The sequence below is a fragment of the Sceloporus occidentalis genome, unplaced genomic scaffold (assembly GCF_023333645.1).
Source record: "Sceloporus occidentalis isolate IW3139 unplaced genomic scaffold, rSceOcc1.0.p SCAF_40, whole genome shotgun sequence".
In the NCBI taxonomy this organism is placed as follows: Eukaryota; Metazoa; Chordata; class Lepidosauria; order Squamata; family Phrynosomatidae; genus Sceloporus; species Sceloporus occidentalis.
This window is the reverse complement of record NW_028317020.1, coordinates 7,847,902-7,873,298: the sequence shown is the minus strand read 5'-3', so window position 1 is coordinate 7,873,298 and position 25,397 is coordinate 7,847,902. Positions and strand designations below refer to the sequence as shown.

General features: G+C 42.1%; 1 protein-coding gene across 1 annotated transcript; it reads left to right on the top strand.

Moving 5' to 3' along the window:
• The first annotated feature begins 2,694 nt into the window (after positions 1-2,694).
• SLC25A1 (solute carrier family 25 member 1) lies at positions 2,695-12,795 on the top strand. The gene is made up of 9 exons (XM_089489638.1): positions 2,695-2,806; positions 8,348-8,455; positions 8,557-8,656; positions 8,878-9,016; positions 10,611-10,695; positions 10,891-10,995; positions 11,819-11,934; positions 12,036-12,109; positions 12,681-12,795. Exons 1-9 carry the CDS (start codon positions 2,710-2,712, stop codon positions 12,793-12,795), a joined length of 939 nt encoding a protein of 312 aa, XP_089345764.1. The 5' UTR covers positions 2,695-2,709.
• Positions 12,796-25,397: the final 12,602 nt, after the last annotated feature.

The window sequence follows — 25,397 nt, the reverse complement described above, 5'->3', positions numbered from 1 at the left end:
GCATGCCCATCATTGTCAGCCTCGAGTATCAGGGCAGCAGCATCTCTACATACAGTACTTCTGTTCCCACTATAAACATTTCACTTTGGTTAATTGTGTCTCTTTTTTTCTGTGTATAAAATAAAATTACTGACCTATAGGTTGACTGATTCTAAGATTTATATGTGGTTCACCTCACAGTCACACACAAAGCCAAATTTATCTCTAAATACAGAGCAAATGTGACAGCTTCAAAACATCAATGATGGTCATTTGCTTTTAAGAAACCTGTTAGAGCGGTCAATTGCGCTCCAGAAACAGAATTCCATGTGTGGCTTAGCTGGAAGATGTCCATAACAGGAACTGTGCTGCACCTAGATACCCTGATGGGACTTAGTTTAGGCAATCTGCTTAAAAACAAAGATAGTGATCCAAGATTCACATGTTGGCTGCATTCGCAGGTTGAGGCTTTACGCAGCCATTGGAATATTAGGTTTCATGATAGTGATATTAGACTCCCACACCTGACGGTGTATTCCTGGGAACTCTCTGGGGTTTGCCCAGAGACTCTGGATGAAGGTCCACTTATTCAGGTCTCTGGGTCACGGCCTGAAATCTCCTGGTCAAGACCTTGGCCACTTCTCACCTCCCACCCCCATAGAAATATAAAGCAGGTGGAACTAGCCCCACCTGCAGTCACTGGTCTCACCCACTGATTATGCCAACCCCACCCACCAACCAACCTCATCAGCCCACCAGAAAACGTAATCTTTAGGCAGTCAACATACAAGCCATGGTGATGGCAGCAAGAGAGAACTGAAGTGCTTTTGCATTTAAGATTGTGATTGTCACTTATTTTTTTTCATTCTTAATAAATTCTGTATTTGCACAAACGATTGCTGACTGTTCTAAAATGTATATTAGCACACACAAAATAGACAGGTAAAAAAACATTTACATTAGGATCTGTTAAGAGTTACGGATTGATTTAAGTAAAAACCAAAGGTGTTCATCTTTGCCAATAACTAAATATAACCATGAACTTCTGTGCCGTCTTTTCAGTGATGGGCAGTACCTACCAGCTCCCGCAGGGTATCACTTACCTGCAGGTGTAATGCTGCCCCGCTGAAACTAAAAACATTAAAAGAGTAGCCTAGGGAAAGAGCAACTTAAAAAAGAACAACATATGTAAAATAAAGAATTACATGTTATATCATTGTCATTCCTTGTCTCTGACCCATGTAATGGCAACACATCAAATAGTCAGCACGAGCACTCTCTAGATATACATTTACAGGAAACTCTGTTCTACTAAAGTTCTACTCTAGTGACATACGCTTATAAGTTGTCCCACCGAAATCTTTCCTTCACGTTGTGACCACTGCATGGATAGAAACATAGACCACTTGGCCATCTAGTCTGCCCATTAATATCATGTTCCAAGATTTTGGATAGCCATATGCCTATCCTATGTATGTTTAAATTCCCTTACCGAATTATCCTATTCCATTTCTCTACTACTACTCTGGAACCTACTTCCACCAAACCTTCAGCTTTCACCCACCCTCCCAACATTCAAGAAACATCTCAAGACCCACTTCTTCAGAGAAGCCGCACCATCTTAGCTGCTAGAACTTCCCTGTCATTGATACAACCACCACACTACCTCTCACCCTTTCTCTGTGTCTTACGTTTGTCACCCCATTCCCTCAAGATTGTAAGCTTGCGAGCCGGGCTCTCTCCACCTAATGTATCGGTTTGTCTTAGTCTGTCAATTCTCGTCGTCATACCCCTGTATTATTGTAAGAAGTGCTGCGTAAATTGTTGGCGCTATATAAATAAAAGATAATAATCTAAGCCTCCGACTAGACATGCCTCTTGCACCCTACCACACAAAACACTATCGGTCACACGGATCCCGATGGGTCACACACACCACCGTAAGCCACGTATGGAAATATTTTTCCCCATGCACACAGTATTAGGTGATTTTTTTTTTTTGTTTTCCTGTTAACGTGTTCTCCTCACATGGGAACATTATGATATTTTTGCAAGCTTAGCCATGAGCAGACATTCCAAGCTGCTTCTACTAGCTGGGCCCTCCTACCCCCCTGTCGCATGCTTGTAATTGGGACACTAGGCCTCAATTAGGACACTAGGCCTCAATCCCCAGAGAGGTACTGTCTGGGACCCAAAAGATCGAGGGTCAGTGAGGAGCTCATGACATATAAGTGACGCTGGGCCCCAGCAGCTCTGCTCGCCTTCCATATACTAGTTAAGGATTGATGCCAGATGCTGGGTGGGGTAACGTGTCTGTACCCCCGGCCTTGGGGACACATACTCCCCCGTGCTTTTTCGTATGTATGGAACCAATTAGCCTCCCTGCCAGAGGCCGTGTACCCCTTCTGTGTGTACACATCAGCGCCTGCTTGGCTCCTCCTCTTTCAGGCGGCACGGTGTGAGTGTGCTGTGACTCCGGACGGGGTGCGGCTGTGGGAGGGAGACTGCCAGGCCCGATACCGCCTCCCCCTCCCCGGATCCCGGACACGGCGGCTGCTGGTACCAGAGGAGCCCCGGCACCGAAGTCCCTTCCCTCTACGTACACGCACTATTTCGGCAGCCCCGTGTCCGACTCCCTCTGCTCCTCTCCGCGCAGCCATGTGCTCCAAACCCGGCGCCCCCTGCCCTCCACCCGCACCCCATCTTCTACGGTCACCCTTTCCTGCCGTGATGGGCTCCCCTCTGCCAACCGGGATCCGCTGCCTGTCTGCCGCTGCCCCTGCAGGGGGTGCCAAGCTCACCCACCCGGGGAAAGCCATCCTAGCAGGTAAGTACCCGTGCTATTAACCCCTCGTAGCAATGAATTAAATGTGTCCCCCGTGTGACAGACGTGTCCCCAGTGGAATCCCGGATGACAGGTGCCACCCGTAACGTCACGCGTGTAAGTTCCCCACATACTCCGTCTCCCTTAAACCAGCGCGGCACTTCAGGTGGCAGGAATCTGGGCAGTTTGTGGTTGTCACCCCGGGTGTGACCGCTCCCATGACTTCATTGTAAACAACTGTCTCCCCTGGTGCCCGAGTTGCTGTAATTAATACTCGTTCGACGTGAATTGTGTGTGTGTCCTCCTTCACGGAACGGGTGTGCGTATGTATGTGTGGAAGAGTGTGTTCTACGGGGAAGGAGTGTGTGGAAGAGTGTGTTCTTCAGGAAAGGTGTGTGTGTGTGTATGTGTGGAAGCGTGTGTTCTGCTTCAGGGAGAGGGTCTGTGTGTGTGTGTGTGTGTGTGTGTGTGTAAGAGTGTGTTCTCCTTCAGGGAAGGTGTGTGTTAGGAAGAGTGTCAGGTAACGTGTGAGTGTGTGTGACAGTGTGTGGTACTCTGCACAATGTATGGTGTGTGTCTCCCTGCACTGTATGAATGGAAGAACATTCCTGTTGTGGTGCACTGTAGCAATATTCCCCTGTGTGTAACATCACTGGCCCCTGTCTGTCACTGTGTGACAAACTAAGTGGCATTTAAGGCCCGCTAAAGTAATGCAATCGCTGTCTGCTTGGGGGGGGGGGGGTGTTATGTGGCTATAATTCTGCTAGGTCCTCAGTGGGGTACAAGTTAGTGATGGCATAGGGTGCGAGGGCCTTGGACTTGGTCTGTACAAATGGGGCAAGTATGTGACCCGCGATGTCCTTGACAAAGTCTGACCTCTTTAAATGCTATTATTAGGAGTGCATGGAGTGTTTCCTCCAACTAGAGGAGTAACTAAGTGTGTAATGGAAGGGCAGTTACTGGGGTGCAAGCTGTAGTGTATTGATTAACTAGGGGTGTACTGGAAGGGGAGTTACCCGGGGTGCATGACAAAGGCGCTTAGTCCTCGTGTACAGTTTGGTAATGATGTAGGGAGAACTGGTCGGTAATCGTTAATTATTTATCCATTACTGTATCACGAACAGCGCAACCGACTTAGTGACAATACACAGACAGCATATGATACTTAAAATATGATCTTGTTTCGTGTAGCAGAGGTGAATACTTCGTTATAGAGGATGGGGGGTTGACTGTAGAATTTTAGGGGCTGATCTTTAACATAAAAAATGTGATTAGACAAAAACTGATAAATTGGATGTGTTCCGTGTGCAGTGTGCATCATTTTACATTATGATACGTGCCACTTTTTTTTTATAGATCTAAGCACGTGTTTATACGTCCTTTCGTACAAGAAATGATATAGCTGTCTCTTCCACGCCCCCTGAGCTGTTTTGCTGAGGTGTTCACCTTTGGACCCACATAGCTACGAGTAGGAAATGCAAAAAACAAGAATTTGTAGGTCAAAATACATCTGGGGTTGAGCCATACAACTGTTACACCAGGGCGCATCCAGTATCACTAGGATAATTAGTGTGAGTTGTATCGTGCAAAAGAAAAAATAGCTTTGGGTGAAGTGTCTGCATTAATGAGCACAGTAACACGCCAAACTGGTTGAGCACATAAGTCCATTTCAGAAAAGGGTTGGTCAAATTGAGAAGCATTACTATTTTTGAATGCAGATTAACATATACAAACATTATTGTTCTTTCATATACATATATACGTATATCCTGCTTTGCTGTAAATGGGAGTGTCACTGGGTTTTATTCGCTAAACTGTGTTTGAAGCGGCGAATGAGCCAATTGTAATTACAACATATCAATTTTGGCCAAACTTGGTGAGCTTCTTCTTCTGCATTATGGAGGCCAAGCTGGACCTCCATAATGCACACCTAAATCACAGATTAATTTCACTAAATCCATGGTGTATTCCTTATATTTTTGGTGTATTGTTTGTGTTTTATTCCCTTGGAATGTATAATGGTTTATTTTATGGCCTCTCTGTGTTACTATAAAATATGGAACCCACACGCATTTGCAGCCAGCAGAATCATCTCTGGGCTCCTGTATAGAGCAGAAGAATTGGCCCCGTAGGTGTAGAAGGGTATTATAAAGTTCAATGCCATTCATGTTGTGAGTCAGTACATTCATATCTTCATTGATCTTGCACCATGAATTACACATAAGCTCTATAATAAAATGTTTGTGTAAATTGTCTTTATTCGCTAAACATTGAGGTGAAAAGAGTAATGTTTTTGCCTGCATAGTGCCTGAATTAAATTGGTGAGATGGTTACTATGCAGGGCCAACACTAATATATATATATATATATATATATATATATATATATATATATATATATATAATATATATATATATATATCTTACTCTCAACAAAAGTAATTTGCTCCATTTATTGGCTTTCACCACTGTCTTCTTCCCCGACACTGGGTGTTTGTGACTTGGAGACAAATTATCTCATACATCACAGGCCAATCTTGGCGGAGTGCTCTGCGGTGCAGAAGAGTCCATTAGTCATATTGGGTTAACATTGCAGCATGACCATAATTCATTGAGTAAAGTGAATGTCATTTGGGCAGAGGTGGCTTTAGGAATACAAATAGCTATGTTTAATATATTTATGTAACGGTACGTGTCTAGGCATTTGAGCACATAGAGCTCGTATATACGCTCACTATATGACTTCAATGTCCACCTATAGTGAGCATATAAACGAGCTCTATGTGCTGATATTGCGCAAACACTTCTTGGTATTTGCATTGTTTTCATGGGGTGACACATTACTACCGGTAGGTGTTTTGCTGTATGTTTTATATTTCTCAAATATAAACACCCTGTATGTGAAAGTGTGCAATAGAGGATTTAAAAAAAGCACTTATTATAAGATATTGCAAAACTTATTATAAGATAACTGCAAAAACGTTTGCACACTAAATATATAATATATTTAGATTTTGCATTTGGGAACAATAGGTGCGCCTTAAGATATAGTTCATCATAGCATGTGCATAAATGGTGTAAATTTCACATGAAACTACTGCTTTACAGCACAAGGACACAGTTTACAGTTATTGTACTACATTGAATGACCCTGGTTATACAGATTTGCTTCTGAATGGTAGGAGAAATTAGCCTCCTAAACCTCTGATAGCAATACGAGAACACATTTTTCATCTGGGGCCACACACCACCAAATGACTGCAAATGTCAACTTTAGTAGACAGAGACCATGCACAATAAGCACCAAGACTCCATTGAGGTATGGTGGCCACATGACTACTTTACAAGATCACACATGCCTTGATGATCTAAGAAATTGCTGCTTGTAGTAGTGCTGGTTGAGCTGAATGGAAGTCATAGTTCCAGTGAAGCTAGTTTTGCTACAGATCTCTACTTCCTAGCTTCCGTTTGCCTTACGGCTAAATAGCTCCAGAAATGCTCTTTACAGGCATGTTTTTGTATTTGTAGGTATATGGGAAAGTAACAAATGCACTTAGTGTTTTCCTCCACTAGCCCTCCTCTCTGTCTCCAATAATTGTAATGTGCCTGGGTCCAGCTTCCTCCCAAAGTTAAGAATTTTATCCTCATTTTGTAACTGAAGTGCCAGAGCCTCTGGCATTTAAAGCACTTAAGAGGGCTTGAATCACTTGATCGAATGACCTACTTTTGGCATACCCTTTTCCCCCTTTATTCTTTTTTTTCTTTCTATGGATTAATTTTTTTTTCTTTTGCACAAAATGTATCGGGTTAGCTCCATGTCACAAAATATGTACTTTAGGTAATAGGTGAATAGGTACAGAACAAAAATGAATTTGAGTGCCATAAAATGCATTTCCTGATTACCTGTGCCCATGTGCGAATACTCACCATGGCTAGCTCCAGCTCTGGGAGATTTCCAGGGATCTAATGAGGTCATCCCAATTAAAAAAAAAATAATAATAATTCAAGTGAGGGACAGAAAAGTTGGTTTTCCCTGCTCTCTGCTCTGTTGTTCAGGCTTCTCCCCGCAGTCCCAGAGTGATTCCGCTCCATTTTTAGGGAAGCGCTCTGGGGCCACGGGGAGAATCATTAACGACGGACCGGACACAGGTGAGAACACAGATCCTTTATCCGAAATACCTCTGGTCCCAAGCATTTCGGATAAGAGATACTCAACCTGTACTTAGTAAGTTCTTTAGTACGAATAAATCATTGGTGAGTCTGTTTGGGATGGTAGACTGTCCCTTTACTTGATCAGAACACACAAGCAGGGAAGGTATTGCAGGATTGGGAGTTTCGGGGCATTCAAGGTAATGTTCAGTAGGTGTAGGTAAACAAACAAAAAAAAAAGGGCAAGAAAAACGGTTTTGTGTGGAAATAAGCACCCCAGTAATGGGATTTGGACTGCATGCCCTAGGGCAGCCCTAAGTAAGCCACACTGCTTTATGGTGGCCATTTCAAATGCAACACCTAGTTTGTAACTTTGGGGTGCCAGGGAGCCATATGTCTGTTATAATAGGGAAAGTAGTGCCCCCTACTGACTGAGTGTACGTGTGTGCATGGCTCCCGAATAGCGTTTGTATAATTTAACATTTTTAAATTTCCCTAATTTTTCTTTTTACACTTTTTTTTTGTAATTTCTTTACTAATAATCTTTTTATAAGCCATTCCCTCTACAATGTATTAAAAAAGGAATGTGATAAGATGATAATGCCATTTTCCAGGAATGGCAGAACTGAAATATGACCTCGCTCCTATAAATACACAGAGCGCAGATCCCCACTCCTGAACTTTGCACCTTGCCCTCAGGAAACTGGTTAATGTAAAGACCACAGAAGGGCTGGGGAGAGATCACTTACGGTGTAGCCGTGAGCTGCTACCATATTGCACCATATTGAGCCATCAGCATTAGTCCTTGTACATTGACTTGCATTCTTCCCCTTACTCTAGAAGGGAGATGGGGGTGTTGTCCTATTTGACCAATCAAATATAAGCTCCTCATGGCCTTGCTGACTCACGCTTATTATGCCTAAGAAGAGAGGCTGCCAGATATGCAAAGACCGAGATGTGACAGAATGATGCACCCTAATACACACCACGTGGTTCTAAATCAATGAAGTTCAGCACAAATTGCAGATTCCTGCATATCTGAACCAAGTGTACTATATTCTTTGTCAGTCTGGTGGTTCATTATTTCACACAGACATGTGTGTTTGTGTGTGTATGTATATATATATATATATATATATATATATATAACTTAATATCACAAACAAAAAAAAATATTGTTCTTAATTTTACACTGGCCTAAACATTGTTAAGGCTGGAAAGCTCCCTGAGATTAAAGTCCTGCTCACACGACTTTCACAATGTACAGAGACTGCTGCTTTTACTAGATCTTTAGTTATTTAGATTGTATTGAAGACTAGACCTCAGGGCCTTCGCAGTCTGTATGAGAGGTCTTACTGTCGGGGATCTGGGGACTAATGGTCCGTATTCCCCACAGGTGGCATTGCCGGAGGGATCGAGATCTGCATCACGTTTCCCACTGAATACGTCAAGACGCAGCTTCAGCTAGATGAGAGAGCCAATCCACCGAGATACCGAGGCATTGGTGAGCGTTACATGAGACAATGGCAGAAGCGTGCAGCTGAGAAGAGATTCACGTGATTTCTAAACCTAGTGTACTTTTCCTCTTTTCTTGTTTTCCGGAAGCTGACTGTGTGAGGCAAACCGTGCAAGGTCATGGTGTGAAGGGGCTGTATCGGGGGCTCAGTTCTCTGCTGTATGGATCCATTCCCAAGGCAGCCGTAAGGTAACGTTGATGAGTGGATTGTGTTGTGGGGGTAGATGCAATAACCATATAGTGTTAATGTGCACATCTGTCCTTGCGCTAGCTTTAGTTCCTGCCTCTGTATTTCTCGTCACCCTCTGAGCGCCGTCCTCTATATCACAGCCATTCTCTCTGATTGCATTGTTGCTCCATGTTTGTGCACCTCGCTTTTCCTTCCCTCACCAACATATCTCTCCCTCCAGGTTTGGGATGTTTGAGTTTCTCAGTAATCATATGCGGGATGCTGATGGGAAGCTGGACAGTAAGCGCAGTTTGCTGTGTGGTCTTGGTGCTGGTGTGGCCGAGGCCGTTGTTGTGGTCTGTCCCATGGAGACGGTGAAGGTGGGATCCTCTCTCGTGCCCTCTCCATGTGTCTGTCACTCCACAGGCTGATCTGTGACAATTACATCATTACAAAAAACTAAACTGAAAACATAAAAACCAGAAGTAAACCTATATAAATTGCCCTTCACTTATAGATGATTGGGAAAGAACTGCATGATTTCTTAAGCATTTTATGGACCTCTTCACATTAAGTAGCAATATAGCCACTAAAAGGAGAAATGTAACCATGCAGCAAGCAATAAGCCAAGCAGGGTATCCAAACATACAGCCACATTGAAAGCATCATATGAGCTCTGGAACTATATAGAGCTACTATATTTTAAATTACAACAATTTTTGCCTCTCCCCCATCTGTTTCAAGCAAATATTTTGGTTTAGCTCAAACACACACTCTGCTTTACATTTTGAATCAGCCCAACAATTTCCCTGATGGGCCCGATGGACTCTGCTGTACCATGGGGCACAGTTTAAGAATGACTGTCCTACAGAACAATGAACTGAAACAAAGAACAGTTCAGTGTGCAAGGCACCATAATGGCATATTTATAGGAATATAACAAAGATAGGAAATGCTGTATAGGCTCCATTTACTTATTCTTAATGGTAACATATTTAAAATCCGTATCCACGCTTAGGAGGACATTATTCATGCAATAACACACAGAGCTCAGCATTAATATACAGCAGCATAGTATCATACAATCATTTGACATGAATTGGTTGTCCATGCATACAATCTTACTGGCTGATGCATAGCCTGAAGTTCCGATTATAAAGTGCTGCAGCTTCCTAGGCAATCCTCGCGACTGTGGAATCTCTATGCAACTCGAAAGTCCTGTTATTGTAAAAGGAGTGCACACTTGTGTGATTTAGTCATCATCTTTACTGAACTTTTAATTCTTCACTGTTTTTGTTTGTTTATTTTTCTCCAACTTGATGGTCTGATTAAGACCACTTGTAGTCCAAGCTCCCCTTTAACAATATTTTTGCCGGTACAAAATGTAGATGGTTTGAGGTCCCATGATCTGTTTTTAAGCTCGATGTCCTCCATCCCAACACTGCCTTTCCTGCTAGGCAGCCTGTTTAGAAATTACAACAGATTTTCCCTCATCCTGCTTAAAAACAGCAATTCATTTTGACATATCCTTAGGCTTGCCCAAGTATAAAGGTGCTTTATGACTATTAGAAAATATTCCTTTCTACAAAGGTGAGCAGGTAGTACCATCGCTACTGACGTATTAGGAAGAGAACAACTCTTCTGTCCTGTATTAGCCAATGTATATCTTCAGAGAACTTTTTATATAAGCCATGTTGGAATGACTTCATCACCCAAGAAGTTGGGAATACATATCTCTATGTAGTAAAAGTTGTTTTTTAAGGCCAAGTGATAATTAATGTTTTGTTAGCGTCCAATACTTTTTCATATTAAGTGTCAGACTATATTTAAAATTATATATTGGTGCCACCCTGTGTTCACGTTGACATTTGCACCTTATTACTCACAGTCAACAATAATGTTTTGTATAGTAAAGGACCTGTGATATGTGTTGTATTGTGATAACTAATAACCTCTTCTTTTTCTGTTTTGTAGGTGAAGTTTATACATGATCAGTGCTCACCTAACCCAAAATACCGTGGATTCTTCCACGGGGTGCGTGAGATTATTAGAGTCCAAGGTAAATTCTTCCTGGCTTAGTTTGCATACCCTAAATTGGCAATACACTGTTTCATTAGGAAACCGCACAGCTTTACGTAAGATACCATACCCTAACTGTATAATGAACATCCTCCTACGAATTCCCGATGAAAAATAGTGTGCTTATAATTAAGTAAAGCTTACAGGTTCTCAACCCATTTTCTTGTTTACATAGGGATAAAGGGGACTTATCAAGGTCTCACAGCTACAGTCCTCAAGCAAGGGTCAAACCAGGCCATTCGCTTCTTTGTTATGACTTCCCTGAGAAACTGGTACAGAGGTAAGAGTAGACTGGAGAAGATTTTTTATTTGTTGATTTGTGTCTGCTGAGAATATGGTTGCGCCTTAAGGCATTTGTACACTGCTTATCTGGATTCAAACAGTGGCTTATATATGTTCTTCTGAGTGCTATGTTTCTCTGCAATTTCCTTGATGTGTACATTTTGCCACTTTTTTTACTCATATTTCTTCGTTTACTATCAGCCCCCTCTTAGCACTTATGTTATAGTTACAGTAGAGGTCAGTGTTGAGTTTCTTTCACTACATATCTAGCTTTCTAATCCTCTTCTTACCAAAACTGAAGCCATGTCATGAGATACAGCTAGTACTCATTTAACATCGCCTATAGGCGCTTGGAACCTGCGACTTTAAGTTAAACAACATTCCAAAGTCACCCTACCTTCTCCTCTGACCGCTTCTGTGTCCCTGCCCTTTTCCACAGCTCCACTTCTGATCTTCTTGTTCTTCAGTCTTCTGTATTTCTTTGCTTCTTCCCATGTCTGTCAATCAGGTATCCCGGCGCACTAACACAAAAAGACATTTTCTCCAATTGGAGAAGCAACACAATGCATTAGGTTAGAGATTGCATAATGATCCGTTTCAGTAGCCATTGTAAGGCTGGGTAAGGAGATGGAAGAAGACATCACAAAAAAATGACGTCTGGCTTCCTTCAGTTCCATGATGAGATATTTTAAGCCAATTACACTGATTGACAAACAAAAAAACAAAAGTTATCTTGGTATTTTTTAGTAATGAAGTAACGTTTGCCAAAAACTGTGACTGTTGCCCCATTAAGCCTTCTCTTGTCCTTTGTTTTTTCTTAGGTGACAACCCCAACAAACCAATGAACCCGCTAGTGACTGGTTTATTTGGAGCCATTGCCGGTGCTGCCAGTGTGTTTGGCAATACCCCTCTCGATGTAGTAAAGACTAGAATGCAGGTAAGTCTGAAATTAGTGCACGCCAACATAAATCGTGGAATTACTTCAACGTGGTTATAGATACATAACATTAACATGTCATTGATTTCTATCTCTTCTAGGGTCTGGAGGCACATAAGTACAAAAGCACATGGGACTGTGCTTACAAGATACTCAAATACGAAGGGCCTAGAGCGTAAGTCCATGTAACAAAAATAATGAACCTTAACTATCTCCACTTCATAACTGATAACTCTGAGAGACAAAAACTGCAAAACTATGTGTCTTTGATCCAACCAAAAATAATGTTTGCAGGCTTCTGGCTCTTCCTCTGACTTGGTCTTTATTATATATTTTTGCCAGTAACTGTTATTAAAAGTTGCACTCATCCAGCATAAGTGACACATCCACAAATGCCGCACACAAGGCAACTACCACTCAGTCAGTGGAGGAACAAAACTTCATTATCATTGCCATAAAGAATCAGCTCAGCTGGTGTTTGGGCAGGGAAAGCCGTCACTGACAACAGCCACAGCTTCCAGGTCTACAGATACAAAACGTTTATTTGAGGACAAATTGAAATAAAAACCACATCTTTGTCAATGCTAATCTACATTTTGGTATTTAGTACTATATTTTATGGCCATGGAGAAAAATGTTACTGTAAAGGAACATTATGTTAATCTGTTTGTGTGAATGAAATTAATTGCTTGAGTTAAATCTTTCTTTTCTGTGTTCTCTAAATCATTCCTGTACACAATTGGCAGGTTCTACAAGGGGACGGTACCTCGGCTTGGACGCGTGTGCCTGGATGTGGCCATCGTCTTCATTATCTATGATGAAGTGGTGAAGATGCTGAATAAAGTGTGGAAGACAGATTAAGAGCCTACTGTGGAGGAGAGCGAATCCAGTGACCTTTTCAGGATCTCACCATTGCCAAAGGCTTTTTTTGCCAAGCTTTACTGACCCCCTGGTAGCCATAGACCCTAGTTCCCTCTATCACCGGGGGACTGTCTCTCCGCTTCCCTTTCGATATACGGCCCCTCTCTCTGCTTCAAACATGGTTTAACAATGATATTTTAATTTGATTTATTATGAAGATTTGACCCACAATTTTTAACATTTTAACTTTTTCCCCTAAAGAAAGTTTGTTTTAACAGCTCCCCAGTTGCTCTTTGCCAAATACCGGTATTTTATTTTAAATGACAAACATATGTGGGGTGGGTAGCCTTCTGCAAATGTTATTTTTATGATACTTAAACAATCTAACAATGAATTTGTGTGTGTTTATAACTTATATGGTACAAACACACGTGTATAAGCTCACTCCTAGATGGTTTTAGTTGAAATTCCCTCTGAATCGGCTTTCCTCCCATTAGTGTAAGGTCTAAAATAATGTTTCTGTTTATAGACGTTTTATTTTTTATAAAAACATGCTGTGGGGTTAGTGTTATTGATCACGGGGAAAAAACTCTTGTCCTGGCGCACGATTACCCATTGCGTTTGGGGTTCAGATCTCAGCATCATGCCACCCCTGTCCCTGCCAACAGAAAAGTTAGGGTACTGACATCTCTGCATAGCAGTTTTTCATACAAGTGCCCTGCAATTAATTGAAAATAAATCAAAACGTTTTGATTAACTTGTCCTTTTTTTAAAACAAATGGACACGACTGTCCCATTATGATGTGTCTCATTATTTTTGTTTGATCTGATGTGTGTTGTTACATTATTTTGTGCTATCTATCCTTTGGGGGAGCCACCTCAACCTTTATGCCATCATATCACAAAGTAACAGACGAGTCCCTGTTGCAAAATAGGCTTTGATTTTTGGATATCTTAGGTTGAGCATGGTCATCACATAAAAAAAAGTGTTTTCATTGAAAGATACAGTGAGTTCCCAGCCTTTTTGTGGCCCTTGAGACTTAAAAAGTGCTATGGGAACCGAACGGGGTTACATAAACATCAGCAATACCGTCGTGTTCTGTATGTGTGTGCATAGATGTGTCTGTGTCAGCATGTATCTACACGCAGAATACTGACACTAACCATCTATGGAACTTGGCAGTTTATATTACCATGGCCAGGTCCTTTTATATTCCATTATTTTATGTCTTGGACGATATTTTGAAAAATCTCATAATAGCCTAAATACCTGCCATTAGACAGATTATACCCATGCACACCTGGAAAATATTGTAAAAAGCAGACCTGTCACCTAAAAAGACAGTAATTTGTAAATCGTACTTTACTGCACGTTAAGGCATTTGTAAGAAAGGGTTTTGCTTTTACAAGCAACCCCCTCCTGGTATTTTAAATATTTGCAGACTGTTTTTATTGAAGCAGGTTTAACAATTTATTTTTTACATACTCCCTAGTACCTGATTTTTCCAATTACAAATTAGAAGAAAATCAGATACTAGGAGCAAATTTTTTAAAATAAATACATTTAAAAAAAAGATAAATCTGCACCATTTTTCATTAGGAAGGATCCTCTCTTTTAAAAAAAAATGTTTTCAATCAAATTCCATTAAACAGACACATATAATATATATAAAAAATGTAAGATATATAAATATCTTACATTTTTTTTATTAAACATGGGTGTATGCAGTTGCAGGCAAAAATCTTCTTATAGACGTCTCATGCTCTATAGTTTACTAAAACGTCATAGCTGATGTTAGGCATTTATCATTGACAGATATGTTCAGCCTTATAGGATATATATATATATATATATATATATATATATATATATTATTATCATATCTGTGAACTCGTACTGGAGTCTCTGGTGGCATTTGATCTCTGGGCATCTCCCTAGCCCTATATAGTTTACGGGGGCTAGGAGCATGAGTGGAAGACTTCTAGGAGATTCCCAGGTATGGGTATAAGCATGTATATATTTTATATGCTGCCATTTTTCATAATGTGCACGTAGTTGTTTATTTCCACTTGTACTCTTATGTACAGGGGTTTGTGCAACAGACTTCTAGGAAAGGTTAATTGTGTAAACCTTGTTTCATGGCAGCATGGTGAAAGTAACAATGTACTTGTTGCTTGGAATGTTTTTGTTTTGGGTGTTGCTCACAGAATTATCAGTCACTTCTTGAAATCGTGTGCCAAGTCCTTTGTGTCAGTCCAAAAGAAACACATCCCATGCTTCCAATGTTGCTAGCAAATCATCCAACATAAACCAATTCTCCCCTCCACATGCAACTTTTAAGAGCCAATACTTGAATGTCCTGATGTTTACAATTATGCTGCTGTAACTGCCTTTTGTAATCCTGCAGGTTTGCCAAAGATTTATTTTCAAAAGTTGCCAAATAATATCCTACAAATTGATTGATCACAGGTTGCGATTTATTGGCAGATACAGGGCGTAATATATGCATATATAATGTCATTTTGTCTGTTTCGGAAGCCAGCTTCTGCTCTAATAGTCTATCTCTTGTAGTTTTTTCTTAGTTGTGCATCTTTAATGCTTCTCCTTTCAAAGTTTTCCTTGTTACTGTCTTCCTAGCACTATGTTCATCTTCCACTGTACATTTACGGCTGTCTGCCAGCAATATTATAATGAAGCTTGACAAAACTTGTGTTGAGAAGGCGTGTTTTTATATTGCTTATTTAATACATCTCACAATCGGATTTGCATATCTACTGTACATAAGTGATATATAAAATATGTGTAATATATACATATATCATTGTTTTGGGTGTGAAATCATGGAATTAGAGCTAATTGCTGTTAATGGCTTCTATTTTAGTATAAGATAAAAAAAAAAAACTTGAAATTTGTAGAGCAAGAGCAAAGTTAAATTTTCAAGTGTCCTTTTGTTCTATAACCAGAAAGAGGGTCTACAACACCCACCAAATCGTGTAAATGTTAATGGTTGTAAACAGTTGCTTCTTTCAGGCAGGATTTATTACCATTTGTTAGAACGGTACATGTAAACATTACATATAGTAACTTATGTTGTTAAGAGTGTAGGGAAAATGATTGCTGTGGACCAAGAATGTTTAATTTCATCGAGCCCGGGTCACTTGTGGTAGAGCCCCAAAGAAGAGTGCCTTATTACATTTGGGGTAGATCAATCTGTGGTTGGGCCGCAAAGGAGGAATGAAAGAGGCTAAGATAATGGACGGCAGGCTGCCAATACTCCTAATTATCTAATGTGAATTATCCACTTAAATGTATGCAGAAAAAGTCTGAATTAACAAAAAAGTGTATTCCTGTTCTTGTGGTTGTGCTGTAATTCTCTATTAAAGTGGTGTCTTGTTTACACGCTGTGTGGTGTGTGTCTGTGTGTAAAGGTGTGTAACACACTTGTGTTGGGTTTCGCCACCAACAGAAAGTGACAGATGCATTTCATTGTATCGCTAATTTGGGAATGATACTTTCCGTTACATCACCACTTTCATTTACTTTCAAATATATTACTACAGTTTTTAATGCCTGGGCATAAATTGCAAGTGTTTTGACAAAATGTAGCAAAGAAGAAGGTGTAATTTTAACAAAATTCCTTGAGGACTTCCGGGGCGGCGGCTGAACGGACAGGCTGCTTTTTACATGGGCTCCTGCGACCCTACTTCTATCCACTACCATCGGATGGAGAATCGCTTTTTTCCTGCCCGACATACCCATCTCCGACACCATCGCAGTGAGTCTCACCTCTTCTCCCCCGGAGTCCGGGTCATTTACCCGTCCTTAAGCTTGGCGCGTGAAACACACCGCTGCACATCCGCCATCCTGTCCCGCACCGCGGGCTGGCAACACGACACTCCTTCCACCCCGCTTCGTTTTCCAGTCGTTTTTTGTTTTACTCCGCTTCGTTTTTGATTTTCTGGATTGGCGTTTTCTTATTTAGTTTTTCTCTGGCGGCCATTACGAGATGCTGATCACCACGTGGTAACTTTGGGCCTTGTCCCATACACCACACAACACTGCCAAGTGCCTCTACTTCACCACTCACCTGAGATGTCCTGGTCCACTTGAACCCGGTGGCTTCTTCCTCCTCTACGCATCCTCCAAGATACCGGCCTGTTTCTCCTGTGATGCCTGCCACATCTTGCTAGAGACTTCTCTGCAGTGCTGTGCCGGACACTATATTACTTCCATCACTCCGTAACACTACCCGTACACCTGCTTTAAGCGTGTGCTCAGCAAACTGGGTGTACATTGTTGGGTTAACATTCACTGTGTCTTTACATATTGCTTTCGGCTTCACAACCCATTGTGCCTCACTTATATACCGTGCCTTTAGTGTGCTGCTCCATTGCTTTGGTGGGGTTTTAGTTTGTGTGGTTTTTTTTTTGGTTTTTTTTTCTCTTTCTCTATCTCTCTTTCTTTGCTTTACTCTCCTTCTTGCCTGACCCTACCTCCTCATGGAAAAATACATGGACAACATGTCGAAGACATCGACCAGGCAGGGGAAAGCTAAGGACAAGTCGAGCTCAACACTCAAGTCCTCTTTGTTCCAGGCTTCTGTGCAAGGCGAGAATGTAGACGCATCCTTTCCTGCTGCTCCTGTGCCCCCCGCTCCTCTCTCCTCGCATGACCTCGTTAACATTCTGTCACCTTTACTGGATCAGAAACTGGAAAAACTCTCCTCTGCAATCGACTCCACCCTTGCCGAACTTACCTCGCAAGGTAAGCGAATTCAGACACTGGAAACTCGACTTTCTGATCTCGAGGATGACGCTGCTGGCCTTAAAGCTTCAGAACAACCGCACGAGGAACGTATTAGCGCTCTACAGGCCCGTATCGAAGACCTTGAGAACTGTAGCAGGCGCAATAATTTGCGTCTCGTTGGTCTTCCGGAATCGGTCAAATCGGCCACCTTGTGGCCTCTAGTCACGGAGTGGCTCCCCGCTGCACTGCATCTTTCCCCTCCCCAAAATCGTTTGGTGGTTGAGAGAGTCCACAGAGTGGGGCAGGAGAACCAGTCGCCAACCGCTAGACCCAGAACAGTTATTTTCAAGATCCTGAATTATCTGGATAAAGTTAAGCTTCTCGAAGCCTACAGAAAACACTCGCCTTTACAATATCAAGGTCACATTTTATTGTTTCAAGATTTCTCAGCCGCGGTTGCGGCCAAGAGGCGACAATTCTCACAAGTGTGCTCCATTTTACACAAACGCCAAGTCAAGTTTGCTCTTACATACCCGGCCAAGCTCCGTGTCACCTATCAAGGGAAGATGCTGTTCTTTGAGACACCTGAGTCCGCGGATTCCTTTGTCCGTACCGACTTGGCAGATGCTGCGACTGATGTGGAGGCTGTTCGAGGGTCGGGCCCTTCTTCTACCTCCTCTTCTCCCCTTCGCTCTCACTTTTCTAAACCTTCTAGGGACTGATGTTCCGCTTCACAGACTATCTCTCTCTGTTCTGGTTCTCTTTTTTGGTTTTTGTTTTTCTTTTGTTTGTTGTTTTTGGTGCCTTTTCCAGCGCACCATGGTTTTGGTTAAAAGTTATAAAATGTCAACAGGAGGTACTTTACTGTTAAATTCAAAGCAGTTGTCAGATATTATTCTTTGGTTGCTGTGGGGGGCTCGCTGGGACTCTCCCGCACCGTGTTTCCTAAATATTCTCATTCTCTTCCCGACTCCACGGGCGGGCATTGGTTGAGCCTTTAATACAAATGCACACAAATACTGATTCTACCTCTACATATTCTAAAGCACATGTTCGGATGGTCTCCTGGAATGTGAAGGGCCTAAACTCCCCTGTAAAGAGAAAGAAGGTTCTGTCTCACCTTAAGAAATTATCCCCAGATCTCCTGTTTTTACAGGAAACCCATTGGACAGATCCTATCTCTAATACCTTAAAAGCCCCTTGGCTGGGCGACTGTTACTCAGCCATGTATTCCTCGAAGTCCCGAGGGGTGTCAATTATCCTTACAAGGCGATTGCCCTGGCTCGTGGAGTCGGTTATCAGAGATCTGGGGGGTAGATACATTGTACTTACACTGACTCTTAATGGTGTTAAATACACCTTGGTTAATGTCTATGCACCTAATGTGAATCAAACAGCCTTTTTTGCTGATTTATATTCTGTTCTGTCAGGCCTCCGGTGTCCAAATTTGATCCTGGCCGGTGATTTTAATATGACTGCCCACTCCCAGATTCCTCTGCTCCTCAAGCCAGACCTCGGTCCTTCCTCTCCGCTCCATTGCTAAAACACTTCCGCCTCAATGACGTTTGGAGACTCACACATCCAGTAGAAAGGCAATACACTTTTTTCTCAGATCCACATAAGTCCTTCTCTCGCCTGGACTATGTTTTCCTTTCCGACGACTTACTCCCCTTCCATTTGTCATCCCATATTGGTAATATTGTCATTTCTGACCATGCCCCTGTCTGGACTGAATGGACGCTTCGTGATCCCTTTGCCTTTTCACGTAACTGGAGATTCCCATCCTTCATGTCCCAGTCAGAGTCCTTCAAATCATTTTTGGAAACTGAGTGGCACAATTACATTGATGATAACATTGTTCATCTGGAGGCCTCCAAGCCTGTACTCCGGGGCCAGATTATCGCATACATGGCGAGGCGTAGGAAGGGGGCCGATGAAAAACTTGTTTCTCTTAATAAGACATTGACTCAGGCTTACCAGAATTATAAGGCTCATGCCACCCCTGAGACGGAACGGGCCTACAAGGACGCTTGGGCAGCTGAGAAGGCCCAGACCTCATATACCTTCGACCGTAATAGGTTTTTCCGTTGGGGCAATCGTTCTGGAAAACTATTGGCCACCCTCTTGCGGCACTCCCTACATACTCACCGGGGGGTTCGGAAGGTGCATCCCACTCCGACGTCCTCCTGTACAGACCCTAAAGACGTTGCCTCCAGTTTTGCGGATTATTTTTAATCCTTTTACGCGGCTGTTCCGGTTAATACTGAGACGGTCTTGGAGATATTCACCAAAGCACAAATACCTAAGCTACTTCCCGAGGATAGGGAGGTCCTTGGGGCCCCGATTACACTCCAGGAGCTACAAACAGTCATTAAATCCTTGCCTAACAACAAAACGCCCGGCCCTGATGGCCTTCCGGCCGAATATTACAAGCTTCTCTCGCCCCATATTCTCCCATATTTGAAGGATCTTTACAATAATATTCTGAACGGCAACCCCCCCACACCGAATTTTAATACTTCTCGAATAGTGGTTGTTTTAAAACCTAATAAAGACCCTACCCTTCTTCCGTCGTATAGGCCCATCTCCCTTCTTAATCAAGATCTTAAGATTCTTTCTAAGCTAATGGCCAATAGACTCCAAACCATATTACCTAACCTTATCTCTACTTCTCAAACCGGTTTTATGAAGGGGAGGCGCTCGACACAGAACATCCGCCGTGTCTTAGCTGCCATTCACCATACCAAACTTGCCCGTCAGTTCCATAATATTATTATCAGTTGCGACGCCAATAAGGTGTTTGACAGGATCTCATGGCACTACCTCACCAGTTTTCTCAAATTTCATCATTTCGGAATGCCATTCCTGAACCTGTTTAGGGCGCTATGAGTCCCCTGTAGCACAACTGACAGTTAATGGTCTTAACTTACGGTTCTTTTCACTAGGGAGGGGTACTAGGAAAGGCTGCCCCTTATCCCCACTTTTTTTCAACCTGGCGGTGGAACCCTTGATACATCTTCTAGAGTCCTCTCAATCTATTGTAGGTATAGATGGGCAGGGTAGAACTTAAATCAGCGGTTTTTGCGGACGATTTTCTTTTATTCCTATCCGATCCTAAATCGGCCATCCCCCACCTTCTGTCTTTATTACAATTATTTCACGAGGCCTCCGGTTTCCTAATTAACCCGCTTAAGACAGTGGCCTTGGCCATTTATGACCAGGCTATGTTAGGTTGGGGTGATACTTTCCCCTTCCAATGGTCCTCTTCACGCTCAATAACTTACTTAGGTCTGCAGATTCCCGCAGATTCTTCTTTATGATTTAAACTTCTCCCCACTCCTCTCTCGCATGGCGAACGATTTCCGCTCCTGGGGACGACTACCGCTTTCCCTAACGGGTCGTTGCCATTTATACAAAATGGTGATTTTCCCTCGTCTTCTCTACCCCCTTCAAATGCTGCCGCTTATCATAAAAAAATGCGACCTCCACACACATGATAGACTCCTTCGTAACTTTTTATGGCAACGTAAGAAACATAGGATTTCTTTATTTAAACTCCAACAGCCTGTTTCCTCCGGTGGCCTTAACCTTCCGAGCCCTCTGGGGTATAGCCTTGCTGCTAACTATAAAATCGCACTTGAATGGCTCTCACAAACACCTTGCTGTGCCTGGCCTCTCTTGGATCAACAGTTTACGCCTGACGTTCGCCTAGGCTTTCTCCTTCACCTGCCCCCTTCCGACTGGCCCGTTTCCTTACGGGACAACCCCCTACTTGTTACCCCTGCCAAGGCTTGGAGGTTGGTGCGTAGGGCCCAAGGCCTTAGCCCGAATGTCTCCTTGTTCCTGCCTTTTCTCCGCAATCCTGATTTCCATGATGGCAGGGCTGCTGCTTTGTTTTCCCACTTATATGCTAAGGGGGGCAGGCTCCTGACCCATTTCTTAACTGATGGTACCGGGGCATTGCTTTCCTACGAAGGACTTCTGACTAAATTCTACCCCATTCCTATTCATAGGTTGCATTTCCTACAAATCTCCAGTTACGCTTCTAAAATTCTCTCCCGCCTTTCTCCATCTGACATTAACAATAGACTAGATAAACAGACCCTACTCTTGCAGACTGGTCCTACCTCTGTGTCCGGGCTGTACAGTTTAATTCGCCCGTTGATTGATCTAGAGACCTCGACTCAGGGCCTTGCTAAATGGCGGCTGGACCTCCCAGACCTTACGACGGACTGCCTGATTGACGCCACTATTAGGGCTACTAGGATATTAGTCTCTAAATCCTATTCCGAAATGTTTTTGAAATTGTTACATAGGGCCTACCTTCCCCCAAAGCTATGGAAACTGGTGCACATGGCGGCTGATTCCCACTGCCCGAAATGTCTTCATCCTGACGCAGACTTAATGCACTGCCTTTGGCTCTGTCCCCAAATTTGGCAAATGTCACTACATCGTTTAAACTTCCTCTTACTATGACCCCCGAATGGGCTTTATTTGGCATTTTTTCCTCCACCGATACTTGTCGACTTCCAGCGAGAGATAGATCCCTACTGGTGGTGGTGGCAGCGGTGGGGAAGAAGGCCATTCTTTCCCAGTGGATCTAACCACATCCACCCACTTTAACCCCTTCAATCCCCTATAGACGTACCGGGAAGTCCAAAAAACGCCCACTAAGAAACCCCTATGGACGTCCCAGTACGTCCAGCCCTTCGTGCAGCGTCAGGGACACATCGTTTGACAGCCTGGACTCCCCCCTGGCAGCAGAAGCCGGTAAGCTGTTACATTTGAAAGTGCAGTTGCAAACGCGCGATCGGGCATTCCCTTACAGGTTGCGTCACTGCTGACGTAACACGGAAGGTAATCGGGGATATCCTGCCCTCCGATGAGGCACAGAGACACTGCGATCTCTATGCAGGTCTGTGAGGACCAGCATAGAGATCACAGTGTGATCGGTGCAGGGGGATCGCGGGGAGGGGAGTGAGAAACCATGACTCTCACTCCCCCTCCTGTCCTGAAACGGAAAAGCTGAAAAAAAAAAGAAAGTTAAACCATTTAAAAAATAATATTAAATAAATCATTAAAATAATGATATAAATAATACTAAAAAAAATTATAATGTGAGCTGTGATGTCATTGTGACATCACTGGCATGTTCAGAAGGTCCCCAGGAGGACCTATAACCATTACTGTGTAAAAAAAAATAATATAAAAAATACAAAAAAAATTTAAAAAATTAAAATGAAAAAAATAAAAAAAATATATATAAAAAAAATAATAAAATTCTTTAAAAAACCTTACTTCCCATTGCCCTAGCATAACATCTAGCCAGTATAACCCTCCTGCCCCCGTTCACAACCCCCAAACCCGTTAAGCTATAGGCATAAAAATTATACAAAATTGTACACCTAATAGTATGCTCCCTGGTGCTGGGAAAGTCTGGAAAATCTATATAAATTCAGTATTTCTGAAATCGGGACACCTGAATTGATAAACTTGGAGGGGATTTTCCATCACTTTACCTAATTTTGTGAGGATTCAGAGGGAAAATGTAAAAAAAAATTAGTTTATTTTTCTAATCTTCGCTAGTTTTTACTAAATTTCTCATTCTAAATTTTCAGCTAATCATCCAACTATGGTATCAAACGAAAGCTCTATCTCTCCTTGAAAAAACAATATATAGTTTACATGGGTACACTATTCACAGGAAAAGAGAATCATCGCTAAACCGACATACCCCAAAAATAGCAAAATTTCTCTGGGCTTTGAGGTACCAAAAACCCCTGGGATTGAAGGGGTTAACCATGTCCCTGTCACGGCTTAATTATATTTTCCAAATGGATTGGACCGAATCTTCCCTACATAGGAGGGAAACCAAAGCCCGTGCCTTCTTTACTAAATGGTCGGCGTATATTCCCACACTGGCTCCCTCCACTAGGGCCTCTCTCCTCTCCATGTTCCAATACACTGGATGGTTCTCTCGGCAAATTCTACTGGGCAGACACCCCCTGCCGGGTTTAGGTTGATTTTTTTTATATTTGTATTTTATTCTATTACTATTGAAAGGTTTTACTCCTGTATCTTCAATTGTATACTTCGGTACACGGTGTATCGTTCGTTATCCTGGTCGGGTGTCCCTTCCGCTTCGTACTCCTCATCATACTCTTACTTTTGTCTTATTTATCACTGTACCACTGACGACTGCTTTATGACCATCTTGTAATCTTTTTTCTTTTTGGTCTTTGTATACGTATGCTTGTATACTATACTTAATACCTCCTGTCTGCGGCAAAAATAAAAGTTTTAAAAAAAAACAAAATTCCTTGAATGCTTCATGTTTTCTTATCATTGTCTTATTTCTTGTTGCTTCTAATTTCTAATGACCTTACCCCAAAACAGTACCTTGATCAGAGTACACCAAGTGCTGTCCTTTCCTGGTGCTCAGCATCTGTATGACAAAAACTTGCTGTTTCCCCTTGTTTTTCCCCATTCACAAGGATGACCAGGGGTAGATCTCTTTTGATGTCAGCTAAGGAGAACGTGGCAGTTGCCGGAAGAAGGAAGAAAGAGGGCAGCCATCCTATTTTTATTTTTTGTTGTTGTCAAGAATCAGCAACTCTGTGTGGCGATGACAAATTCTGTTTAATATTTTGGTAAACGTTAGTAATGTGTTTGTTTTAAAAGCAGTATAAAGAAAGGAGGAGTATAACTGAGCGGAGAGGAGAAGGTTACAAATGGTAGAGTAGGCTTAAAAAACTGAGTAAGAAAGGACAATGGGGTAGAGGAATCGGGTCAGAGGGCACCTGGGTTCATTATCCAAAGTTTCTATGCTTGGCCTGCAGTTCCACATACAGACACCAGGGGGTCTAGCATAACAATTACCGTACTTTAGGCAGCATTTACAGACTTATTCTTTCTCTGTTCCTGTAAATGTGATTTGGACAGCACTAGTTAACGCATGTTACGTTTTGTATAATTTTGAGTGCCAAAAATGTTTCAGGCTGTTCTATTTCTGGGCCTTTTGGTTGGACTGCCCTCCCCACCTGCATTTGCTAGCCCTCCCTGGTGAAAAGTTAGAAAGATGGTTTAAAAACAGGATGAGAATTGGTTTTTATAGAGTGGGGAAAGAAGGAGAATAATAATGTTTTTATGTCAGTGAAGTCCCCACCTTCATATTTGGTGATGGAAGTAATTAAACAAGTGATATCACAATAGGAACTCATTTTAAGTTATATTGTATATCATCCAAAATGACACATCCACTGGACAGCACTGCATTACTTAACAATTTTTATTAACATATTTTATTTATTTTTTTATTTACTGTGAGTTACATGTTTACACCAGCACTGGGGGTATGTAATTCGGTAGGAGATTATACCATCACTGTAAATCCACAGTCAAGCAGGGGCTATCTTTCATATTTTTAAGATCATATAAAATGACTTTTAAAGAAACCGGATAAGTGCTGCGTGCCAGAGTTTATGGTCTGGGATGATTCTCTATATAATATGCACTTTGAGTTAGGATCCATGACATTGTTCTATACAGGTCATGTTATTATGCACGCACTCTGTGTCTTAAAATATGTTTTTAAAACATTTTATTACATTTGAATTTTTATATTGAAAGGGTTGTGCAAAAGAGTAATAGGTTCCAGCCATTGGGACAGTCACACCCTGTGTGCCATATTGCCATCTTGAGTTTACTTTACTTCTGCCTTAAACTAGCATTGATTTTATTAAAGTCTAATTAATCTCATTGTGGCCAAAGGGGTTTTACGCCCCTTAATGACTTTTTAGCGTTTTTGCCATATCTTTGTTCAGTTGTGATTCCCCTTTTCCATGTTCGTTGTGCT

Bases quoted from the DNA above. Each gene is read 5' to 3' on its own strand.
- SLC25A1 (XM_089489638.1), top strand. From the start codon at position 2,710: ATGGGCTCCCCTCTGCCAACCGGGATCCGCTGCCTGTCTGCCGCTGCC. The intron at 10,696-10,890 runs GTAAATTCTTCC...TTGTTTACATAG, and splicing joins TGAGATTATTAGAGTCCAAG to GGATAAAGGGGACTTATCAA. The intron at 12,110-12,680 runs GTAAGTCCATGT...CACAATTGGCAG, and splicing joins AAATACGAAGGGCCTAGAGC to GTTCTACAAGGGGACGGTAC.